This window comes from Armigeres subalbatus, chromosome 2, assembly GCF_024139115.2.
Source record: "Armigeres subalbatus isolate Guangzhou_Male chromosome 2, GZ_Asu_2, whole genome shotgun sequence".
Classification (NCBI taxonomy): Eukaryota; Metazoa; Arthropoda; class Insecta; order Diptera; family Culicidae; genus Armigeres; species Armigeres subalbatus.
Genome location: NC_085140.1, coordinates 149,443,047 through 149,468,661, shown reverse-complemented (window position 1 = coordinate 149,468,661; position 25,615 = coordinate 149,443,047). Strand labels below are relative to the sequence as shown.

General features: G+C 44.6%; 1 protein-coding gene across 1 annotated transcript in view; it reads right to left on the bottom strand.

Moving 5' to 3' along the window:
* LOC134210996 (protein Jumonji) overlaps nucleotides 1–25,615 on the bottom strand; it is a 39,319-nt gene that overhangs the window by 8,642 nt on the left and 5,062 nt on the right. Inside the window, exon 2 of the mRNA XM_062687499.1 lies at nucleotides 4,537–10,471. Coding sequence (XP_062543483.1) covers nucleotides 4,537–10,471 — 5,935 coding nt within the window. The remainder of the gene's footprint in view (nucleotides 1–4,536; nucleotides 10,472–25,615) is intronic.

The following is a 25,615-nucleotide window of genomic DNA, read 5'->3' as shown; positions in this document are numbered from 1 at the left end:
CAACTCGTGGTTCATTCGCCTCCTCCACGTACTGTCCGCCATCTGCAACCCACCATAGATGGTACGCAACACTTTCCTTTCGAAGACTCCCAGTGCGCGTTGGTCCTCCACGAGCATCGTCCAGGTCTCGTATCCGTAGAGAACTACCGGTCTTATAAGCGTTTTGTAGATAGTCAGTTTGGTACGACGGCGAACTCTATTCGATCGAAGCGTCTTGCGGAGTCCAAAGTACGTACGATTTCCAGCCACTATGCGTCTCCGAATTTCTCTGCTGGTATCGTTATCGGCGGTCACCAGTGAGCCCAAGTACACGAATTCTTCAACCACCTCGATTTCGTCACCACCGATAGAAACTCGTGGTGGGTGGCTCACATTGACCTCTCTTGAGCCTCTTCCTATCATGTACTTCGTCTTCGGCGTGTTGATGACTAGTCCAATCCGTTTAGCTTCGCTTTTCAGTGTGATGTAGGCTTCCTCCATCCTCTCAAAGTTACGTGCCATGATATCAATGTCGTCGGCGAAACCAAATAACTGGACGGACTTCGTGAAAATCGTACCACTCGTGTCAATCCCTGCCCTTCGTATTACTCCCTCCAAAGCGATGTTGAATAGCAGACACGAAAGACCATCGCCTTGCCGTAACCTTCTACGGGTTTCGAAGGGACTCGAGAATGCCCCTGAAACTCGAACTACGCACATCACCCGATCCATCGTCGCCTTGATCAACCGTATCAGTTTATCCGGAAATCCGTTTTCGTGCATTAGCTGCCATAGCTGGTCCCGATCGATTGTATCATATGCGGCTTTGAAGTCGATAAATAGATGATGTGTGGGCACGTTGTATTCGCGGCATTTCTGCAATACCTGACGTATGGCGAACACCTGGTCTGTGGTAGAGCGTTCACCCATAAATCCCGCCTGGTACTGCCCCACGAACTCTCTTGCAATTGGTGTTAGTCGACGGCATAAAATTTGGGAGAGTACCTTGTAGGCGGCGTTCAGCAATGTGATTGCGCGGTAGTTGCTACAATCCAGCTTATCGCCCTTTTTGTAGATGGGACACACGACACCTTCCATCCACTCCTGCGGCAGAACCTCATCCTCCCAAACCTTGGTAATCACCCAGTGCAGCGCTCGAGCCAGTGCTTCACCACCGTGTTTAAACAGCTCTCCTGGTAGTTGGTCAACTCCAGGGGCTTTGTTGTTTCAGCCGGCCGATCTCCTCCTGGATTTCCTGGAGATTCGGAGCCGGAAGTCGCATGTCCTGCGCGCGTGCTCCTAGGTTCATTACCATACCGCCACCGTTGTCTGCCATATCGCCATTCAGGTGCTCTTCGTAGTGCTGCCGCCACCTTTGGATCACCTCACGCTCGTTCGTAAGAAGGTTCCCGTTTATGTCCTTACACATATCGGGCTGTGGCACGTGGCCCTTACGTGAACGGTTCAACTTCTCATAGAACTTTCGTGCGTTATTAGCGCGGTACAGTTCCTCCGTCTCTTCACGGTCTCGATCTTCCTGCTGGCGCTTTTTCCTCCGGAAAATCGAGTTTTGTCTGTTCCGCGCCCGTTTGTATCGTGCCTCGTTCGCCCTCGTGCGGTGTTGCAGCAATCTCGCCCATGCTGCATTCTTCTCCTCAACTAACTGCTCACATTCGCCGTCATACCAGTCGCTTCTCTGATCCGGAGCCACCGTGCCTAGTGCAGCGGTTGCGGTGCTACCAATGGCGGATCGAATATCTCTCCAGCCATCTTCAAGAGATGCTGCGCCTAGCTGCTCTTCCGTTGGGAGTGCCACTTCCAGCTGCTGCGCGTAGTCTTGGGCTAGTCTACCGTCTTGTAGCCGCCCAATGTTAAGACGCGTTTTGGTCACCGTCGAGAGTTTTGAGCGCAGACATACTGCGACGAGGTAGTGGTCGGATTCAATATTCGCACTGCGGTAAGTGCGTACGTTCGTGATGTCATAGAAGAATTTACCGTCGATTAGAACGTGGTCGATTTGGTTTTCCGTTACTTGATTAGGTGATTTCCATGTGGCCTTGTGGATATTCTTCCGGGGGAAGAAAGTGCTTCGAACTACCATTCTGCGGGAGGCTGCAAAGTTTATGCATCGTTGGCCGTTGCCGTTCGATACGGTATGCAGACTATCCGGTCCGATGACCGGTCTACACATTTCCTCCCTTCCTACCTGAGCGTTCATGTCACCGATGACGATTTTGACGTCCCGCAGTGGGCATCCATCGTATGTCTGCTCCAGCTGCGCATAGAACGCTTCTTTCTCGTCGTCGGATCTCCCTTCGTGTGGGCAGTGCACGTTGATGATGCTATAGTTGAAGAAACGGCCTTTTATCCTCAGCTTGCACATCCTTGCGTTGATTGGCTGCCACCCAATCACGCGTTGGCGCATCTTTCCCAGCACTATGAAGCCGGTTCCCAGCTCGTTGGTGGTGCCACAGCTTTGGTAGAAGGTAGCCGCTCGATGCCCGCTTTTCCACACTTTCTGTCCTGTCCAGCAGATTTCCTGCAGCGCTACGACATCGAAGTTGCGGGGATGTAATTCATCGTAGATTATCCTATCGCAACCTGCGAAGCCTAGTGACTTGCAGTTCCATGTTCCAAGCTTCCAATCGTGATCCTTTATTCGTCGCCTAGGTCGTTGCCGATTGTATCGAGTCGTATTATCTTCTATGTCGTTCGTAATAGTTGTTTTTAAAGGCGGCTTATTGGGCCTGCGCAAACCTCCTGTCTCGTCGGAGGGCCGTCGTGTCAGGGCTGTTTAGCGTCCCACCTAACACCAGGACTCGGGCTTGTGCGCTTTGAGCGGCACACGGTCGCTTTGGCGGAGCCTACTTGCGGATACATGCAGCTTTTTATAGAGGTTTAACAGGGCCCACTGTCAAACCCCACCACATCCTAGGCAGGCGCCACAACTCGCAGATGGCCTGGGGAGGGATCGTCAAGCCCTTGGACATAGTTCCTGCTGCCCCCAATACGTTGAATGAACAAATTTAGAAAAATTTCGATGTAATCTACCGAAACGAGAATGTTGAAAATATTCTAAACTAAAATCTAGAATCTAAAGGTTCGAAAGCCTTTATTTGATAGACATGAAGGTCTTTTTCCGAAAAGCTCAGTTATACTTCGTTGCAGGAAGCTTGGCAGCCTCCTTTCAAGAGGCTCCTTCTGGAGCAGCTTGTATACTTTCTTTCAAGAAGTTCGGAAGCCTCCATCGAGGAGGCTCGGAAGTCTCCTTCCAAGAGGCTTGGAAGCCTCCTTTCAAGAGGCTCGGAAGCCTTCTTTCAAGAGGCTCGGAAGCCTCCTTTCAAGAGGTTCGGAAGCCTCCTTTCAAGAGGCTCGGAAGCCTCCTTTCAAGAGGTTTGGAAGCCTCCTTTTAAGAGGCTCGGAAACCTCCCTTCAAGAGGCTTGGAAGCCTCCTTTCAAGAGGCTCGGAAGCCTCCTTTCAAGAGGCTCGGAAGCCTCCTTTCAAGAGGCTCGGAAGCCTCCTTTCAAGAGGCTCGAAAGCCTACTTTCAAGAGGTTTGGAAGCCTCCTTTCAAGAGGCTCGGAAGCCTTTATTTGACAGATATGAAGGCCTTTTTCTGAAAAGCTCAGTTATACTTCGTTGCAGGAAGCTTGGAAGCCTCCTTTCAAGAGGCTCCTTCTGAAGCAGCTTGTATGCTTCCTTTCAAGAAGTTCGGAAGCCTCCATTGAGGAGGCTTGGAAGCCTGCTTTCAAGAGGCTCGGAAACCTCATTTCAAGAGGCTCGGAAGCCTCCTTTCAAGAGGCTCGGAAGCCTCCTTTCAAGAGGCTCGGAAGCCTCCTTTCAAGAGGCTCGGAAGCCTCCTTTCAAGAGGCTCGGAAGCCTCCTTTCAAGAGGCTCAAAGCCTCCTTTCAAGAGGCTCAGAAGCCTCCTTTCAAGAGGCTCAGAAGCCTCCTTTCAAGAGGCTCAGAAGCCTCCTTTCAAGAGGCTCCAGCCTCCTTTCAAGAGGCTTGGAAGCCTCCTTTCAAGAGGCTCAGAAGCCTCCTTTCAAGAGGCTCAGGAAGCCTCCTTTCAAGAGGCTCAGAAGCCTCCTTTCAAGAGGCTCAGAGCCTCCTTTCAAGAGGCTCAAGCCTCCTTTCAAGAGGCTCGGAAGCCTCCTTTCAAGAGGCTCGGAAGCCTCCTTTCAAGAGGCTCGGAAGCCTCCTTTCAAGAGGCTCGGAAGCCTCCTTTCAAGAGGCTCGGAAGCCTCCTTTCAAGAGGCTCGGAAGCCTCCTTTCAAGAGGCTCGGAAGCCTCCTTTCAAGAGGCTCGGAAGCATTGGGTGTTACATTCTTGTTAACACGATCAATGATGATCGTATTTAACGAGACGAATTCGAATTTTGACTTCGACAATAAACAATAAACAAAAAACGATTTTCGATCCGTGTAGCAAATGAATTCTAGTGTTAAGGTGCTATATGTGAGAACCCCAATCAAATATCTAGATTTCATGTAAAACAATTCCCTCATTTGCCGAATGGCCTGCAAATTAATCATAATCATAATCACAAGACACTTACCCTGAAATCCTCCTTTGCGGTGCCAAGCCACGAACTGGACGCGAAATAGACGCTCTCGGACACGGCGTACCCAGTGCAGAGACTGGACGTGTACGCCCTCGGGAAAACCACTACGAATTGGCCCGGTTGCTGTTCGGTGCGGCACAGCGACACATTCCGATCGGTCAGCATGTGCGGCGGCACCATCGCTGTATCACAGGGCAACCAAATGGTCTTGTTCTGGCAATGGGTCGGTACCAACTGCGTCAAGGCTGCCCGGAAGTTTGAATTTTGATCGTCCGGGACACCGTACCAAATCTTACTGGCACCGGTGTGCAAATACTCGATCCATGGTAAACCGTGAGGGTCACGGTACCAGCAACAAGCACTGAACAGCATTCCCACGTGCAGTGTTGGAATTGTGATGCCCATTACCGGACCAAGCGAACGAAGTATCGAGCTGCTGTTGTTCGTGAAGACTTTGAGATTCCATGGATGTTTCGCACAGGAAGATCCCTTAACCTTGGGCGCCGGGAAGCCGAAACCGTAAGCACTAGAATCAATCGATCCGGAATGAACACAAACATGACTATCGCGGACTGCCACATGCCGCCAGTATTCGCTTTCAATTTCCGCAACGGTCGGCTCTGAATTTTTAAACCACAGTGCCATCGTATTCCTTGCTATCCGGAAGAATTGATTCAACGGCATATTTCGACCCTTCATAATGCATTCCATCGATCGCTCGTCGTCTTCTTCTTCCTCGTTTGACTCCTCCTCGTCCTCATCCGAATCGCCACTGTTGCGTATATCGGAGCTCACACACTTATCTGCATTCCGACGAGCTTTTGCCTCGCGTTTAGCCCAATCTGCTTCCACTTCGTCGAACAGCTTTTGTCTTTCGGCTGGTGACAAAGTGTCGTACGGAAGAAGATATTTACAGTAAATGTCGTCCAGTTTCGAAACGCGATCATGCGCCGCTTTTGGAATGCACATGTCTTCCGACACACGAGCCCATTTTTTCTTTTCGATAACCTCTTTAAGGCCACCAAGTTCTTGCACCGTATGATATAATCGGGGCAGATCCACTTCCATCCCACCGATCAACGGCGGATTTTGCAAGTTGATACTCTGAGTGGCCAAGTATTTTTTGATGGCGGCATATTCTTTAGCACTTGGTCCCCAGCGATGCAACATTTTGTGAACGTACTGATTGTAGGCCATGAAGCGCATGTCATCAGCTATTCGGCATTCCGGTTTAAAGCTTGCGGGTGGTATAATACGACAAATGCCAAATCGAGCCGCCACAGGTGCAATCCGTTCGATGTACTCAATGGGATCGTGGAATTCCTTATCATTTGGCTTGAAAACGGGGGCTTCCACCATTTGAGGAGGATCGTCCCGCCGCGGAAAGGCCGTGTTATTGTCCGGTTGCACTTGAGTGTCAATTTTGCCCTTTGCTTTGGCATTCTTCGATCTTTGTGACGAGTTGAGTGACGAATTAGAGTTAATGCGCGAGAGACCCCCTCGGGTGTCTTCAGGAGCTGGAGTGGAAGGAGCCGTCACTGTCACCGGAGGAGGAGCCGGTGATTTGTCAGCTGCTGTCGATTCGTTTGATTTGAATCGAGGCTGCACTGTGCCGACGGGCACCATCTTGGAGATTCCATCCTTGCTCATGCTCGGGCCAGCCGCCATGAGACTTTTAACCAACTCTTGCACGTTCATTGATTCCGGGATAGGTGTAGTATTAGATCCCATCTGCGCTTTAGTGACAAGCTTGGCGTGCATTATTACCCTCTGATTAGGGCCTTCCGGACCTTCCGTTCCTAGTTTCACTGCAACACCTTGGATGAGTTGATCCGCTTTACCACTTCCGGCCGCATTCGGACCTTGTAATGGTATGTAAAAAGTATGTCCTTCGTCATCCGAATCGTCAGCATTGGCTTTCTTTTCATCCACTGACTTTTTCGATGTTTCCGCTTTGTTACTATCCAATGGAACTGCTATGGCAGCAGTTTTGGAACCTTCCTCAGGACTTAGCGTTAAACTAACTCCAGGTTGAACTCCTGATTTTGCCGGCGTGCTCAAGTTGATAGGTTTTTGGAATGTCGAAGTCGAGGACGCAGGTTTTTCCTCCTGCACAGTCTGCTTCTTGTTCTGGGTAGGTTGGTTAGGAACTGGGGCCTGAGCTTCGTCCCGTACAGATGAATTACAAGACTCTCTGCGGCTATGTCGTCGGAAAGGCGTAGCCAAAGGTGTAAAGTTATCTTCATTGTCAAATGAATACACACTCGCTTCGTTGTTCGGCGAAAATGCTCCAAATTTGTTCGGAGCCGTCAAATTTGATGATTTGGTTGACGACTTTAAGGCCTCTTGTTTGTAGACGGGAGTTCTACCTTGCTTATAGATTGGTTTTCGATCGGCCGATGACGTTGCTGCTGAGGTCGTGGTAATTGTTGCTGCAGCCGTTGTAATGGGCGTGGGCACAGTTGTTGCAGGTGCAGCTTCGGCTTTCGTTTTCTTACTCTCTTTTTTGGTTTCTTTCTTTACTGGAGACGGCGAACGCATTTTGGCAGGTGTTGGAGGTTTTATCTTTTCTTCTTCTTTTATTTCCTCTTTCGGTTTTTTCTCTGGAACTTTGGGTGGTTCTGGTGCAGGTTCCTTATCGACTTCCTTTTCCGGCTTAACAGTAACCGGCTTGGCTTTCAGAGTTGGCCCTCTCGAACCGCTTCCACTGGGTTGAGGAGTTGTTGGTTTCACTTCCTCTTCCTTTTTGGGCTGAGCGGGTTCTGGAGTAGGATTTGGCGCCTCAACAGCCGGCGTTGGCTCCTGTTTGTTTTCTACTAATTTCTCCCAAGCAATTGCGGGGGGCGTCGGGACGGGTGTTTTAGGAGTTTCGAGAATTTTTAGATCGCCTTCCATATCGTCCGGCACTGGAGACCACGACGTTTCATCAATCCATTTTTGGATTTGTTCGTGTGTCATATTGACCTTGGTTTTCCGTCTGTCCCGTGGGGATAAATGCCCGCCGAGTAGTGATTCGGTCAGCACGGGAGGACCCAGCGGTGGTTTGTGTACGGAACCACACTTACCCAATGTACATTTGGTATCAAGCGGTCCAGAGCTCTGAGCTAAGCTTACGCTCGCTATTCCGAATATTTTTTCCGACTCTTCTTTGCTGGGTAGTAAGTTGCCGAGAAGCGAATTAGATTTAGGGGCCACCGGCGACGTTGGCGAGTTTTGTTCAAAGCCTTTGAGGAAGTCTGCTTCGTCCAAATTAAAATCGTTTTTAACATTTCGGTTGAACGGAATTTCCGGTTGTGCAGAAGTCGCAGGTTTATCCGAAAAGATTTCCGGTGAGGTGATGGGAAGTGGTTTAATCGAGCGAATGAACGGTTGTTGAGGCTGCGCCACCGGTTGCTTCACTGGAGATGTGCTCGCTTCAGCTGCTGTTGATTGGAATGTATTGTCGTGAGATTTGTTAACGCGCGCCGGAGTTAAATCGTCTGTTACAGGGGATCGTAATATTTCCGGACTGGTTAGCTGAGGTGGAAGACTGAGCTTTTGTGGGGTAACAACCTTGGGACTGGAAGTTATAGGCGATGTGGACATTTTGGTAGGAGTTTTCACTGGAGTAGGCGCTTTGGGAACAGGCGAAGGAAGCCTTTCTATTGTTGGCGGCGGGTCGTCCACTTTCGGAGGAATATTCTCAATTGTTGGTTCTTCTGGTTTTATCTCTTCCGTTATTGGTTCAACCACAGGATCTTTGATTGGAGAAGCCTTTACCGGACTCTTTTTTGCAGGAGATTTTCTTGTTTTTCTCTCCTTTTGTTTCTGTCGTGTTTGGTTTTTCTTACGCTGGAATTTAGTTGCCAGAGGTTCTTCATCAGAATCACTGAAACTTTTCTCTATATGTTTAGAGTCTTCTACATTATCATTGATCTTTTCCACTGTTTCCGTAAGTATCGGTTCCGGTGTTTTCTCTTTTTGCTTTGTCTCGTCAATCTCTTTTTTCTTTTTTCCTTTTTTATTTGCCACTGTTTTAGAATCCTTCTTGCCGGCGTTAGCCTTGAGCTCATTTTCCATTTTTTCCAACCTCCGTACATTTGGTAGCTCTAAGCTATCCAGCGACGAAGCATCATCGTCAGATTTGTCGTCGTGATTCAGCTTACGTCCAATCAACTCCATGTATAAAGTAGCTGCTTCCTTCGTCTTACGACTGGGCCGAGTGCTCACTTCGGCTACTGGTTCTGGTGTTTTCTTTGATTTCTTCTCCTCCACGGAAGGCGGTTCAGTGGCAGCCGCTGGTTCTGCCTTCTTTTTCTTAGCTGTACTTTTCTTTGATGGTGTCTTTGCATGTGATTCTGGAGGAGATTTCAGCGTTTGCTTTTCAGGAGACAGATCTGGTTTCTCTTCTATTGTTTTAGTAAACTCTTCTGCAGGCTTGGAGACTGGAGGAGTTTTATTCTTATTCTTATTGTTGTTTGTAGATTCTGAAGATAACACTTTATTTTCAGATTTTGTTCCTTCTGAAACAGGACCGGGTGGCGGTGGAGGCGATTCTTTCCTTTTGCGACCACGTGCCGCTCTTTTTTGCACGAGTGGAACTTCCACGATGGGATCGGATTTTTTGGAGCTCACGTCAGATCTTCTGCTTGCTGACTCGGATCGGCGTGCCTTCTTTTCTGGAAGTTCTTCCAAGGATTTTTCCGGAATTGGTTCCGATTTTCTACTCTTTTTAGTGTTCAGAGATTTTGCGTTAGCTTTTTTTCTGGCTGCCCGTTTGAGAAGCGGTTCATCATCATCTGAAGAAAATTCTTGTACAGCAGATGGTTCAGGCTCTACCACTTTTTCACTTTTTTCTACCACCGGAGTTGGAGCAGGCGTGGGTGGCTTAACTGGGGTGACAGGCCTCATTGTTGGGCTTCTCAATGCGGATAGCCTTGTAGTACGTTTTTCTGTATCTTCAGCATCTAGTGATTTTTTCTTAACCCCTTTCGTTTTCACCTTTTGAGTATCTTCTTTAGTTTCTTTTGGGGGTAACGCATCTTCTATTTGTTCATCTTTCTTCACTTCAATATTTTTCATTTCTACATCATCTTTGTTCAAAACAATCTTAACATCTATCAATTCCTGTATCTCTTGCTTATCAATTTGTTTTGGTGACTTTTTAGCAACTTTCTTCTTCACTGGCTTCTTCTTAGTTGAATTACCCTTTTCCTTTTTAATATTCTTTTCTTCTCCATTATCACAAACTTCATTATCTTTCTTCCCATCGTCTTCGTCGGCATCCAAATCCAACCTACTTTTCACGGCACTCGCTCTAGTCTGTTTGTTATATGCGGTATGTCTTAATTTGGCCATTCGTTGTTCGTGGTATTTTTTTCTCAACGCTTGCACTGTTTGAACTCTTCTATTTTCCGGGTGTTGCTCTGCACGCTTCCTTACCGCAAACGGCATGAATGCAGGCTTCTCTGGAACTACTTCTGGTTTATCCTCTTTTATATCTCTTTCTTTGGCGGGAGTTGGACTGGCCGCTGCAGATATGGATTTCTTTTTACTACTTTCCGGCTCATCCTGCTTGATTGGGGTAGTATCCAGTTGTTGCGCAGAACTTGCGCTGGATTTTGCAACCGTTTTTGATGTCGATGACGACGGAAGCGTTGGTCTGTTTCCAGAACTTGAAGCGTTCTGTTGCTGTGCGGCTGTGTTGAAAAAATCTAAACTGGGCGGCAGAACCGGCGTACCTCGGTAGCAAAGAAACGTTAGAAAGTCTTCGGTATTCGGGCGCATGTTGGGCAACAATTCCGGAATTGGACCGGCTTCGGCTCCACCTTGCGCTCGACTTTGTGCATCTCTGGTTGCGTTCGTTGGATTGGTACTGAAGTTTAGATATGCGGACGTAGAAGCGACGCCCTGGCCTTGAGCGAACTTACGTTGAGCTTGCACTTTTGGCCTGAGGGATGAAAGGAAAGAAAAGAGATAATGAAATAGATACTTACAAGTAAAAAATGTTATGTTGTTTTTATAAGGTTTCTAATACTTTTTTGTCAAAGCAGAGCTTAAATGATATGCAAAAGCAAGACCCAGAGATGATGGTACCTTTCTCGTAAGAAAAACACATAAGATAGGTTAAAATTGCACTTCAGGTAGTTTTTGCGTTCGTTTGAATGCGTTGTAGCAATATCAGATTTTTTTCGATTCTAAACTTGTTTTTTTGGGATGGTGGGGGGTGTGGTGGGTTCTTGAAAAAAAAACAATGTTTTCTTGCTAACTCTGGAAAGCAATGGTTGATTGGGCCAATTTTCAGTAGGAACAACTAAACTGTGTTCTGCGGCGAATGAAACTTTTTGGATGCAAATCGGATAATGCTAAGTATTGAAATGTGCCTTACATTTTTGTACACATACAGACATCACCTCAATTTGTCGAGCTGAGTCGATTGGTATATGATATGAAGACTGAATCACCGTTTTCGTCTGAAGACTGAATCACAAACTGAAAACTTGACATCTAGCATTAAACAACGGACACGAAATTTACACAACACCCAGTAGACCAGTGGAGAATTTTCCGCGTCACGAAAAATTTACTACTTACCAGGGACCAGGGTGTGAATCGAACCCACACTTCACAGCACATGCGTCTAATACGACTGGCGTCGCTAATCGCACGGCCACGAAGCCTACCATGTAATACTTTGGGTATCCGTGCACTCTATCCAGTGGCGTTTCCTTACCCTCAAACTACATGTTCAACGAATTCGAATTTGCAATTGTTTTGCACGTAACTGCATGGAATGAGTAGATTTCGATAAGCTTAATGCAATATAGTAATTTTATTTCTTCCAAGCACTGTGAAAATACCGAAATTTTCCATTTTTCTGTCGTTGAACAGGTAAAAAGTGAGGTTACGAGACGCCCTGATTCTATCTAAAGTTCCGTTTTAGAGTGATGCTATAGCCTTTACATATACTTTGTAACTTTGCATAAGCCAAATAACTTACTTCTTAATAACTTTGTAACAGCAATGCAACGTATTGAAAGTTATGGGCTTAGGAATTCTATACCTAGCGTACAAGTCTGACGCAGTGTCTCTACTTAACCCTTCATAAGGCAGTGGCAACTATATTGCCACCAACAAATTATATGTTTTTCTATTTATTAACAAGAGCTTTACTTATTATTTTCCATGTAGTGGCTTTATTTGCTTCCTAGTAACACCCCAGATGCATTTGAGCCATAAAAAAATTAAAATATCAATTTGAGGACAGCTTTTTTATGAACAGATCGTAAGTTTCGAGTGGAAGAACGATTTTCATATATTTTTCCCGTTGGTATTAATTATTTTGAATCTCCTGTGTTAGATTATTCCGTGATTAGCGTGAAAAAAGCTTTGCCATTCTGTATATTAGGTTTTTGGATTTTTGGGAACAAAGGCGCAAAAAAAATGTTTTTCGCTTATAATGCGTTTACCGACTAGGATTTTTCACCAACAAATGTGACGTGCCTTGATTTGACTGGTTTTACGTAAAACCTAATTTTTGAAAATCTTTTATTTATTTTTGTTGTTGCCTGTTTTCCCGCTTGCCGGACAGTGGCAACTATATTGCCACCAATGTTGTCCCGCTTGCCGGGCAGTGGCAACTATATTGCCACTAATTTTTCAATGTTTCTGAACTGTTTAATGTATAACAAACATACATTTGAGTTTAATACCATGTCAACATTGTGTGCTATTGTTGTTTTTGTTAATTTATTGTTTAGATTCGTCTGCCTTATAAAGGGTTAAGGGTTTCTGCGCGCGTGTACAAAATTCACGAACCACTCAAAAAACTCTACATTTTCTTGTGCAATAAGGTTTGCACTTAGGATTGCTATAGCTGAAATGTGAGAATAAGATCGGATCGGGTATTAGTTGGCAGATGAGTATCAGTCTCGGATCTGCATAACAGATGCCTATATTGTCGTTTTTTTTCTCCATTCTGTACCCTAAATTGATTTCGAATGTTCTAAATTATCAGCCGAATCATGTACAGGTAATAAACACTATAAACACTACTAGATTTATAAACCTATAGTCGATTCTTTTCATCGATGACTACCGACTGAACAACATTGTCTCTACTTTGCCTCCCGTCCGAAGAACCGTTTTTTGTTCATGATTATAGAACATTCGCTTTTGGACCTCCGATGAGGTAAATTAAACGACCCTCGAATATCTCTCCAGCCGTCTTCAAGAGGAGGTGCGCCTAGTTGCTCTACCGTTGGAAGTGCCACTTCCAGATGCTGCGGCTAGTGTACAGTTTTGTAGCCGGCCAATGTTTAGCTGCGGTGAACGACTTCGACGCGTGTTGCACACCGTCGAGAACGACGCACTGCAGTAAGTGTGGACGCTCGTGATGCCGGAGAATAATTTACCATCAATTAGAACGTGGTCGATTTGGTTTTCCGTTGCTTGATTAGGATTTGGTGATTTCCATGTGGCCTTTCATCCTCCTTGCGGGGGGAGGAAGTGCTTCGGACAATCGGGAGGCTGCAAAGTTTATGCATCGTTGGCCGTTGTCGTTCACCAAATCACGCGTTGGCGCATCTTGCCCAACACTGTGGATAAGGTTTCCAGCTCGTTGGTGGTGCCACAGCTTTGGTAGATAGTAGTCGCTGGATGCCCACTTTTCCATAATTTCTGTCCTGTCCGGCAGGGTTGTAAATATTCGGCAGCACTGGATGAAGGTGATGTTTTTTATATCATGTTTTTATTCTCTTCCTGCTTTGAAATCAACCTCACATTCTCGGAGAGGCAGAAAAGTAAACAACAGAACTCACATCACCCACTGCGCCGCGAAGATGAAATTTACCACAGCAAAATGTACACATTCACCCAGCAAATTGAAACAATTCACCACGCGTTTAAATGGGCCACTCACAGTCATACGGTAAGGCGCGAGCTGAGCAGCCTGTCAGAGTGACTTGTGAGTGGCTGAATGCGAAATTGAATTGTCGGTGCTGGAAATTATTTTTCGGCTGCACCCAGTCGCACTCACCACGGCGGCGATGAAGCCGACTGCAGATTATACTGAGATCCATGTTTTTCACTGCATTGACTGTGAAATATTTCTACCCTGCTGTCCGGCAACTTTCCTGCAGCGCTACGACGTGGAAGTTGCTGGGATGTAAATCATCGTAGATTATCCTGTCAGTCGCACCTGTGAAACCTAGTGACTTGCAGTTCCATGTTCCAAGCTTCTAATCGTGATCCTTTATTCCTTGCCGTATTCCCGTCCTTGCTGATTGCATCGAGTCGTATTATCTTCTATGTCGTTCGTAATGATTGCTTTTATAGTTGGCTTATTGGGCCTGCGCAAACCTCCTGTCTCGTCGGAGGGCCGTCGTGTCGGGGCTGTTTAGCGTCCAACCTAACACCATGACTTGGGCTTGGGCTGATATTCGATCATACCCAAGTAACCAGTGAAAACCACCCACATCCGAGTTTAGTATTGAAGAAAATTCACCGAATGAAAAGGTTAATTCATGGCTGCAACATGATGCATCGAGGACTCAAATAGCACCCAGGGTTCCCGAACCTGAGAATCATCACATCGTTACTCTACGACCAGCGCCAGCCGTGCCATCAAACCTTGCGGACCTCACGATGCGCCGAAACATTCGCAGACCGTCGATAGTAACACAACAAAGTGGTAACGACCACAGCCAAGTACCACCGAGAAGCATTAGATTTGCGCATTCCAGCGTACACGATTTCGAACCCGTCCAACGATCTACCCCAAGGCGACAACATATTCAGTTAGAGTGTGAAAACAACCTGTCTCGCGTGAGTTACGTTTAGCGGTTCTCCATAAACCGTGAACCACACAGGTACTATCGTCAAGCACATCTTGCGTCATACCCTAACGAGATACAGATACTTGATAGCTCTTGAAATAGACAATTACCCAAATCTAGCCCTATTTTTAACCTCTCTCCTATTCTGGATGTACAAGGAGTTCTACGGATGCAGGGAAGGACAGGAAACTGTGAATATGCTACGATGGATTCTAAAAACCCGATAATTCTCCCAAAGGATCATCGAATTACAAGACTATCATGTCAGATACCACCACTGCAATTACGAAACGGTGGTGAATGAACTGTTTACAAAAGTGTTAGAACGAACTGTCAACGGTGCAAGAACCAGCCCCTTCCTGATGGGTGATTTACCAGCTGCAAGACTTGGGACATTCACCAGACCGTTCACCGTTCGTTCATTCATTGGAGTCGATTATTTCGTCCCAATTTCTAGTCGGATGAAGGCTCGAGAAAAGATGGGGTGTGCTTATAACCTTAACTATACCAGCGATTCATTTCGAAATAGCGCACTTTTTGACCGCTGACTCGTGTATCATGGTTCTGAGAAATTTTATGGCACGGAGAGGTGTGCCAATAAACATTTTCAGCGATCGAGGCACAAACCTTATAGCAACAAACAAAGAACTTGAAGCGGCGTTAAAAGAGATGAACCAAGAAAATTCCTTCCTCCTGCTTCCCCTCATATGGGTGGGAGTTGGGAGCGGCTTGTACGTTCCGTAAAAGTTAACCTGCAGAGAATGAGGCCTCAGCGTAATCCGACGGACGAATCACTACGTAACACTTTGGCGGAAATCGAAAATACGGTCAACACGCGTCCTTTGACATTTGTGTCTACCAAAGACCCTGATGCTCCTGTCCATTTTCTGCTGAGGTCATCTAGTGGATTGGCATGGCGGGCTTCACAAGCAAAAGCAAACATTTTCTGGGGTAGATGGGAACGTTACTCTTTGCCTGAACTTACTAAGCGTACAAAATGGTTTGGTAAAGTGAAGCCAATTGAGATGAATGCCATTGTGGTGGTAGTGGACCCTGGATTACCAAGAAACTGTTGGCCACTGGGACGTTTCGTATCAGGTAAAAAAAAGGAGAGACGATCAGGTGAGATCAGTTACAGTGCAGACGCAAACTGGAATCTACGAGCGGCCAACTTCCAATTTAGCAGTGCTTGGTGTTCGACGCAGGGGGGGGGTGGAGTTGTCAGGGCAAGATAAGGTCCTTTGAGAAATAAGTTTATAACAAAGGCAAAAAATTTCTCAGTATAATTTTCAATGATGTTTTAACATCTAACGAAACAAATATTGCGTAGACAGTTCAATTCAACAACACTTACTTAATTAATGATTTTGTGTATTATTTCATTTCATTTATTTAGTTAACATCTAAACGGATAACACTGAATCAACAATTTGACGCCACAATGCACGGTTCGAGGCCGCATCTCTCCATCCTCGGATACGCCCCACGCTCGCCAAGTCGTTCTGCACCTGGTCTGCCCATGTTGCTCGTTGCGCTCTACGCCGTCTCGTACCTGCCGGATCGGAAGCGAACACCATCTTTGCAGGGTTGCTGTCCGGCATTCTTGCAACATGTCCTGCCCATCGTACCCTTCCGGCTTTAGCTACCTTCTGGATACTGGGTTCGCCGTAGCAATTTTTCCTGTCACGTTTATTTCTCCCAATCTTTCAAAAATTTAATTTCTGTTCAAGTGTTTTCAAGTGTGTTCAAAAGTTTAGTTTGCGGGCTCAATCACTGAACGGATTGAATTGAGTTCCTTAATTCAAGTGTGAACAGATCAACTTTCAATTAATATCCGAAAAAAAATCGTTTGTAAATGCTACTAAAACCCACTGGAGGAGCCACGAAGAATTCTGGAGAATCTCGTCTGTGCAGAGCGTTGGAAAGCTACAAGAACTACATCAGAATAGTGCGGAAGCAGGTCCATACGGATACCGAGACCAGCCATGAATATTTTGAACAAATCTTTCATCGATGTCTTCTAACGAACTGCGGCTGAGGCTTCCGGTCTATCGCAGTACTACAAACGCTCAACTAATACCAACAGCGATATCCAAACAGCTGTCCGTATGTTGCTACAGGGAAAGTTAGCACAGTACTTTTTATGAGGTTGCTATAGCCGTCACCAAGCATACCAGGTCCAAGAAGAAGCGTAGCTTTCTGTTAACAAGCTCACATTCAAGCTAGATGTTGCCCAGGAATGCAGTCTTAGGGACATGGGCAGTAAGTCAATTAATGGGAGGTGAAACAGGAAGGTAAGCTCTAATTTTACTTTACTCAATCAAAATTAGTTCAAAGTTCATGCTCCAGTTGATTTGGTCTTCTTCTTCTTATTGGCATTACATCCCCACACTGGGACAGAGCCGCCTCGCAGCTTAGTGTTCATTAAGCACTTCCACAGTTATTAACTGCGAGGTTTCTAAGCCAGGTTACCATTTTTGCATTTGTATATCATGAGGCTAACACGATGATACTTTTATGCCCAGGGAAGTCGAGACAATTTCCAATCCGAAAATTGCCTAGACCGGCACCGGGAATCGAACCCAGCCACCCTCAGCATGGTCTTGCTTTGTAGCCGCGCGTCTTACCTCAGTTGATTTGGTACCACTCTTAATAGCGTAAAGTAAGCACTCTTTACTAAGCTATGCGGTTATCATACTTTATTTAAATTAAACACCAAAAGGCTTGGCTATCAACTGATTTATGGAGCAATTGACTATATTTAATGTTTGCTCTTGAACATCGTTTATTTTTAATAATATTGAACAAATTTCTAACGTAAATGAAAAAGTGTAATATGTGATGAACGTCGTGGACACCGAATCCCTTAAAATATTGTGTTAAATGCCACATATATAAGTTACATGACATGACCCGCACTATTCCATTAAGAACACGGACGTATTACCAATTATACAACAGCTGCCCTTGCGAGAAAACTGTCCCATAACCAGCTAATAACGGTGGCATATGAGTCAATTCCCCGTATCCATCGAATCCTACTTTAGCAATATTTCACATTTCTCTCTACCCAACTATGTGTATCGAAATTGAACAACAGTCGATCGCGTTTGAATCACAAACATGTGCTTCTGCCTGTCGTATTGAGGCGGGTTTGCTTCTGCTACGACAATAGAGGCTTGTTTGCAGCTGTTTGATCATTTATTCATCCACTTAGAATTCATTTGTTGATCAAAATCATTATCATATCAGGGGGGAAGGGGAATTTAATTTCTTTTTGCTCTTTTTTCGTTTCAGAGAGCGAGCAAAGGCGCTTAAACCTAGGCTATTAGCTAGGGCAAGGCTAATACCTTCGCCCCATCCGAGGAAAATCATCGGCAAGGATAATGGAGTGACATAAATTTCTTAGCAAAGTCACTCCCAACGTATTTCCACAAATTTTCTATCATTTGCTTATAATGATACTCCTAAACCACATACCCTACCCACCATCCAATTCCTTGACATCTATGAGGGCGTCGGTGAGTCGCTGGCCTCTCGTTAAGTAGATGTCATATCATCATTTCCTTCCCTTTCCTAGTAACGGAGAAGATGGGCGTGGCCGGCAATGATAGCTTTCATGTTTTATCATTTTGGACCCCCAATTGGATTTCCATTGAATCCCAAATGGAAATCCATAAGCAATTGGGGTAAGAAAGGTAAAGAATATACATGACAACTATCAGTATGCAATCTACGAAATACTCCGTTACAACGCAACGCAACGCAACGCTTCTGGATACTGGGTTCGCCGTAGAGTTGGGCGAGCTCATGGTTCATTCTTCGCCGCCACACACCGTCTTCTTGCACACCGCCAAAGATGGTCCTAAGCACCCGTCTCTCGAATACTCCGAGTGCTTGCAAGTCCTCCTCGAGCATTGTCCATGTTTCATGTCCGTAGAGGACAACCGGTCTTATTAACGTCTTGTACATGACACATTTGGTGCGGTGGCGAATCTTTTCGACCGCAGTTTCTTCTGGAGCCCGTAGTAGGCCCGACTTCCACAGATGATGCGCCTAACGTTGTTGTCAGCCGTTAGCAAGGATCCGAGGTAGACGAATTCCTCGACCACCTCGAAGGTATCCCCGTCTATCGTAACACTGCTTCCCAGGCGGGCCCTGTCGCGCTCGGTTCCGCCCACAAGCATGTACTTTGTCTTTGACGCATTCACCACCAGTCCAACTTTTGTTGCTTCACGTTTCAGGCGGGTGTACAGTTCTGCCACCTTTGCAAATGTTCGGCCGACAATGTCCATGTCATCCGCGAAGCAAATAAATTGACTGGATCTGTTGAAAATCGTACCCCGGCTGTTACACCCGGCTCTCCGCATGACACCTTCTAGCGCAATGTTGAACAACAGGCACGAAAGTCCATCACCTTGTCTTAGTCCCCGGCGCGATTCGAACGAACTGGAGTGTTTGCCCGAAATCTTCACACAGTTTTGCACACCATCCACCGTTGCTTTGATCAGTCTGGTGAGATGTTCTCGTCCATAATTTTCCATAGCTCTACGCGGTTTATACTTTCGTATGCTGCCTTGAATGGTGCATTGGGACCTGGTATTCACGGTATTTTTGAAGGATTTGCCGTACAGTAAAGATGAGGTCCGTTGTCGAGCGGCCGTCAACGAAGCCGGCTTGATAACTTCCCACGAACTCGTTCACTAATGGTGACAGACGACGGAAGATGATCTGGGATATCACTTTGTAGGCGGCATTAAGGATGGTGATCGCTCGAAAGTTCTCATACTCCAGTTTGTCGCCTTTCTTGTAGATGGGGCATATAACCCCTTCCTTCCACTCCTCCGGTAGCTGTTCGGTTTCCCAGATTCTGACTATCAGTTTGTGCAGGCAAGTGGCCAGCTTTTCCGGGCCCATCTTGATGAGCTCAGCTCCGATACCATCCTTACCAGCGGCTTTGTTGGTCTTTAGCTGTTGAATGGCATCCTTAACTTCCCTCAAGGTGGGGGCTGGTTGGCTTCCATCGTCCGCTGAACTGACGTAGTCACCTCCTCCGCTGCCTTGACTTTCACTGCCTGTACTCTCAGCGCCATTCAGATGTTCCTCGTAGTGCTGCTTCCACCTTTCGATCACCACACGTTCGTCCGTCAAGATGCTCCCATCCTTATCCCGGCACATTTCGGCTCGCGGCACGAAGCCTTTGCGGGATGCATTGAGCTTCTGGTAGAACTTGCGTGTTTCTTGAGAATTTTGTGTATTACTTCTACGTGAAATTAAACGTTTTACAATGATATGGAAATGCTAATATCATTTTCCAAACTTAGACGTACATGTTCATGATAGAATTAAAGGCGAAAGTATAGAATTTGATAGTTCCGTTAGGATACATGAAGAATGTTTTTATAGAAGTCGATTTGAAAGCGAGCGGAAGGCAATATTTGTGATGGCACATATCGCACGACCTTCCTTCTGCCAAGCTCCCATATGAAAGGGGAGGGAAGAATATCAGTGTGGAAGCTGATATATCTCCACTGGCTAGCTAAGTTTGGAAGATGATATTAGCATTTCCATATCATTGTAAAACACTTACTTGGCCTACAGTCAAATTGCAGCTGAATATGCGTTTCTCCGACACCATATCACATAGGTCGAAAGCTTTGGCCATTCGTACGATTCATAATGAAGAACCAACAGCAGCGCTGCCAGAAGTCAAATTTAAAGCTTTGCGCCATAACAAATGTTTTGAAATAATTTCCTCCTTGGTAAATGCGCTCAATCGATCTCCGCGAGCGGGGAACCGGCGCGTGAGCGTTGTCAGCTTTCTCCGTTTCCTCAACACCATCCGCTTTCGCATATGCGAAGCAAGCACGTTTAGGTGCAAGTGCTGAAATGTTGCGAAGGAGTCCAACCCGTTCGATGTGCGGTGAGAACAATCAACGACTAGAGATGGGCAAAACAGCTCATTGCAGTGAGCGGATCTGATCCGTTCAGCTCATTGAAAAGAGTCAGCTCCTTGGATCAGCTCTTCAGTTCTTTAATGCTACATATATTTAAAACATAATTGTTAATATTATCATTTTAATTATTGTTCAAAAATTAAAAAAAAAATTCTTTCATTCATCATTCATCTATTTACCTCACTTTGAAATCTTTAAAATGTTAAGCAACAGTGAGGTAATAATTTCTATTGAAAAACCGACAATTTTAAACTAATAACATTTATTACGCTTTTTCTAACCGTCTAGTTTTGAAGTCTAAGAATTCATTTAGAACCATCACATTTATTTCTATACAAAAACTAACTCAACATTATTTTCTATTCATAATTCTAATTGATAACGTTGATAACGTTTCTCAAATCATTAATTTGAATAATTCAGTCCCTAGTCTCTGATATGTATATGAACCATATCACGTGTCATAAGTTTTCTCTTCATACTGGGTGCAGTAAATCAATGCCTTGTTTGCGCGCGCTTCTAACCCTTCTAACCATGCGTAGTTGACATTTTCATACAAGCGAGCCCATTCATCTATATTGGTTCCCGAAATGCGAGAGAAATAAAAACAAGAGAGTAAATAAAATACAGAGCACGGTGCTACAAACAAACCGAGTGCACATGTAGCAGTATGCTGGCAGGAAAACCCGTCGCAAGTAAAAGATCCGCTCCGTGCAAGACACAGCTCCCAGTTCGGTTCGTTTGAACCACACGGTTCGCTCGCTAGCATCGGTCGCGACTGATCCGGATCGAGATCCGTGTCGCACGGATCTGAGCTGGTGGCGCAGCTCTCGCTTCCATGTCACAGCAATTTCGAGCTGGACGACGACATGAGCGGAACTGAGAGTTGTTCGGATCTTCGGATCTTTTGCTTGGTACGGTTCGTTCGCTACCGCACGACTAGGTATCTTTTGTGTGTCCGTTCGTAGCGCCGAGTATGTGGGTATGGGTTAAGAAATAGGCGGCAAGCTAGATTATTTTTGCTTGTGTGTTTCTTATTCCTCTCTGCAGCAGAAATGATTTCTGTTGCTTGGCTAGATGGTGCTGTCGCTTGGCTTGATGGTGCTTGAGGTGCAAATAATAGACGATCAGCACGTGCGCGGTACTGGACTAAAATGCTCATACAAGCTCGCTTGTGTCGTGTACCGCGAGCGTGGTATTTTCGTTTGTGCTGTACAAAATACAACAGCGCGCGTACTCGAGGGAGCTTCTCTAGGCGCGTGTTTGACAATGATTTAATCAATTTAAAGTGAGCTGCTGAGCTGGGCTTCTTTAAAAAGATCCATGGCTCATCAGCTCAATGTAGGGAAGCGAATCTTTGGAACAGCTCCTGAGCGCTCCGCCCATCTCTATCAACGACGCGACGTACCTTCGGTTTAGGCTCGGTCGGAGTATCAAGCTTTGCTTTCCCGAAAGGTAAAGTGACTAGATTTTTTTGGGCCATTCCGGGACACCATATGCGTTATATATTTTGAAAGCGCATCAAATCGTCAATGAGATTTTCCTTCTATCAAGCTACGACATTCAGTATGATGTTAATAGCTCGATTTCATAGAAACAAATTCCCCAAAATCTTTGTTTTTATTTGAAATAAGAAATGATTTATAATCTAGACCTCGTGGCTGTACGGCACCTATCTTCTGAGCATATTTTTAGTTATATTGTGTGTATTCTGAGTTCAGAGTTCGGTTTTCGCTTTAGCCGTGGAAAGTCTTTGATAAACAAAACATTCCTTCAGTACATTCAAAGTTAATTGCCTATATGCCGGGTATTAAGCCACCCGGAGTGGAAATTAATTACTATGTCTGAAACTTGATTATGCATATGTACAACATGTGATAGATTTAGTTCGGAAAAGTATTGGAGGGTAACCGCCCCTTCGGTGGGGTTTGATCCCACGACCCCAGTTCGCATGACAGGTGCTTTCCCTACTAAGCTACAAAGGACCTCCGTCGTCCACCGCAGCTTAGCGGGTACTGATGAAACCAAATTCCCAACACCAGGTACCAGCCGATCTCTCGCAATACATTTTCAGAACTAACTCTAAAACTAACTAAAAACATTCCTTATTGATCTACTGAGTGTTGTCCGTTGACCATTGTTTTATGTAAGTTTCCAATTGAACGACCGACGTTGGTTGACGCATTGTTTCAAAGATTTTCTTGATTATAAAGATTTTTAGATCTTTGTATTTAAGAATACCCCAGATTTTACACGGTTTCTGATGCCCCATTTTTTTTAGATTCTGAAGGTGGCCTAACAGGGTGTCTACTGTAAAAACAAAATTCCCTGATTTTTCCAGGCGTTTTACAATAATTTCTAGGTAAAAACAAACGTACTATATACGGCACTATAGCAACAAAATATTATAGCAGCAATCAATTCAAAAAGAAAATATCGCAAAAAATATAGTTTTAAAGAATTTTTTGGTTGCCTCACATAAACAATGTTGTAAATTACTTTAAAAAAATCCTCCAGGAATTCCTTTGCAAGTTCACCCAGAAATTGCTTCAGCCATTCAATCAAAATTCCTTCAGGAATTACATAGGAAATTCCTCCAGGTATTCCTATGAAAATTTCTCCATAGAAAATCCGGATTTTAAGAATTGCTTCAAAACTTTCTCCAGGATTTAATTTGAAAATTTATTGCTAAAATTTTAGAAAACATCTCAAGGAATTGTTCCGGAAATACCTTTAGAGAAGCATTAGGCGATTCCACTACGATTTTTTTTTCAATTCGTTTAGGTGTTTATTCGAACATGTCTAGTGGAAATCCCTCGGAAATAGCTTTATAAAATACTTTGCAGATTTCTTCAGATATGCTCCTATTTTTTTTTGAATTTCTTTGGAAATGTGATTACGAATTCTTTCGGAAATTTCTTTGAATATTATTTTAGCTGTTATTTTTAAATGAAACTTAAGAAAACTTCTTAAGGAAATGTTCGGCAAATATGTTTGGGAATTTCTTCAGAACTTCTTACGAAAACTCCTTCAGGAAATGTGTTGATGCAAAAATATGAGATTGCTGGGTCCACGACGTTAGGCATATACCTTTCTTTAAGTCATGGGCTGTGTTTGGGGCATTTTATGCTTAACATCCTTTATGCGTAACAGAGCATAAAATAATCACCTTCACGAAGTAGCTTCGGACCGAATATAGACAAACGTCGCATGACTATTCAAAATATAGAATGACTTACTCAGTTTTCTTCTTCACATACTCATTCATTTGATTGGTACTGAGAATGGCCACTGCGTTTGAAGAAAACATAATTAACCTTGATTATGTTGACATTTGGCATTAGAATTGCCCCTCAGTTTATCGTCTGGGTCAGAACTATTTGAGTAATTGTTGAAATCATCATTTAATTGTTTAGTTTTACAGTAATCTATTAGTTTACGAAATATGAATTAATACTCACTAGACTGGCCCAGATTACTATGGGGAGAAAAAAATGTTGTCGAATTCCACGAGCACCCCCCAGAATTGTGTCTTTGGGTGAGAAAATCAATCTCTGAAAATTTCAGCTCAATCGCTTGTTGCATAAGCTGGCGCATTTGATTTGAAGTTTGTATGGGGATTTCAGCCAAAATTTATAGGAAAATACACCTCCGTCACTCATTCGATCTGGAAATTGGTTCTGATTGCTCGATTGACCTCAGAATTGCAAAAACGGCAGTTGTCAATGCAGTTGAATTCGTCATGGGCTGCGAGGCGCTGAAAAAGAGCCACAGAATTTAAAAGACCTGATTATACCAGACCGTTATGAAACCACCATCCGCGGCGATAACTTCATCATTGCTGATTGTGTAGAAGGCGAGGATCGTATTTTGGTTTTCGGTAGTAACGAGAACTTGAAGCGATTGACGCTACGGGTTATTGACGCTACGTTCGATACTGTACCAGGGTTATTCCGACAGCTACTAACCATTCATGGTAGTTGCGCGCCCTGTCACCAACACGTATTCCCAGCCATCTATGCATTGATGACCTCCAAGAGTGAAACATTATATCTCGGGTACTTATTCAAAAGGACGTATGTGATTTTGTAAACAAATATTCAGACGTCGATTTGTCTGATCTGATTGCCCTCCCACGCAAACCATCACCACAGACAGATAGGGGGAGGCTTCGGCTACCTGTTAGTGGTGTTGGTTTGCGTGGGAGTGCCATCAGATCGGACAAATCGACGTTTGAATCTTTGTTTACAAAATCACATACGTCCTTTTGAATAAGTACCCGAGATATAGAAAACTATTGACATTAATTGCTGAAAAAGCCGAACAATTGGGACTTGATCTGGATCCACCCATTATCTTATCAGACTTCGAGAAGGCTATTATCAACTCATGTCAAGCTGAGTTTCCCGACTCGAAGCACTCTGGATGTTTCTTTCATTTCTCAAAAAATTTATTTAAACATATTCAGCAAGCGATGTAAAGATTCGGGAAGCTTTCAAGAGTGTTCAAGCTCTAGCATTCTTGCCAGCGGAAAGAATTCCAGATGCTTTTTGTAAACTTAAAAAATCAGCGCCATCGCAGCTCACTGAATTTTTCAATTACGTTGAAACATTTTATGTACTTGGACGGGTCAGAAAAGTGGTAAAAAATTGACGAGTTGCGAGATTAGCACCGATCTACCCACCTACGCTTTGGTCTATCTATTCGAATACTTTCGAGAATGTTCCAAGAACTACCAACCAAATTGAAGGATGGCACTCCCGTTGGAATAAAGTGGTAGGGAGCTCTGTTGGTATGTTTACGATGATGGACGAATTTCGTATAGAAGAAAACTGCACTAATGGACAAATTCTGGCGTATATTGCTGGAACCACTAGTAAGCAGAGGAAATCCGCCAGCATTCTCAACGATGAAGCTTTGCAGAAAATTGTCATAAATTTCTGTAAATATACGGAAGAAGACTATCTTAAAGCGATTTCCATAAAATTGAGTCCAAAACCACAAACTAATTAATAGAAAGCCGATGTTTTTTTAAAATAAAATCAACATGAATATATATTTAGTGGATTTTTATTTATACACAGCATTTTTATTTATACAGAGAGGTACTATAGACCCATTCGATGTTGGCAACACAATTTTTATTTTTTTCATTTTTGACATTGCTTATGACGTGAATATCGTTATCCTCGTAAAAAATTTGGTTAGCATTAACATTAGCATTAGCATTGTTACGGTGTAATTCGTAGATTGGACACTAGTGATACTCATGTTTTACTTTTGAGATCCTTATCTAGAATG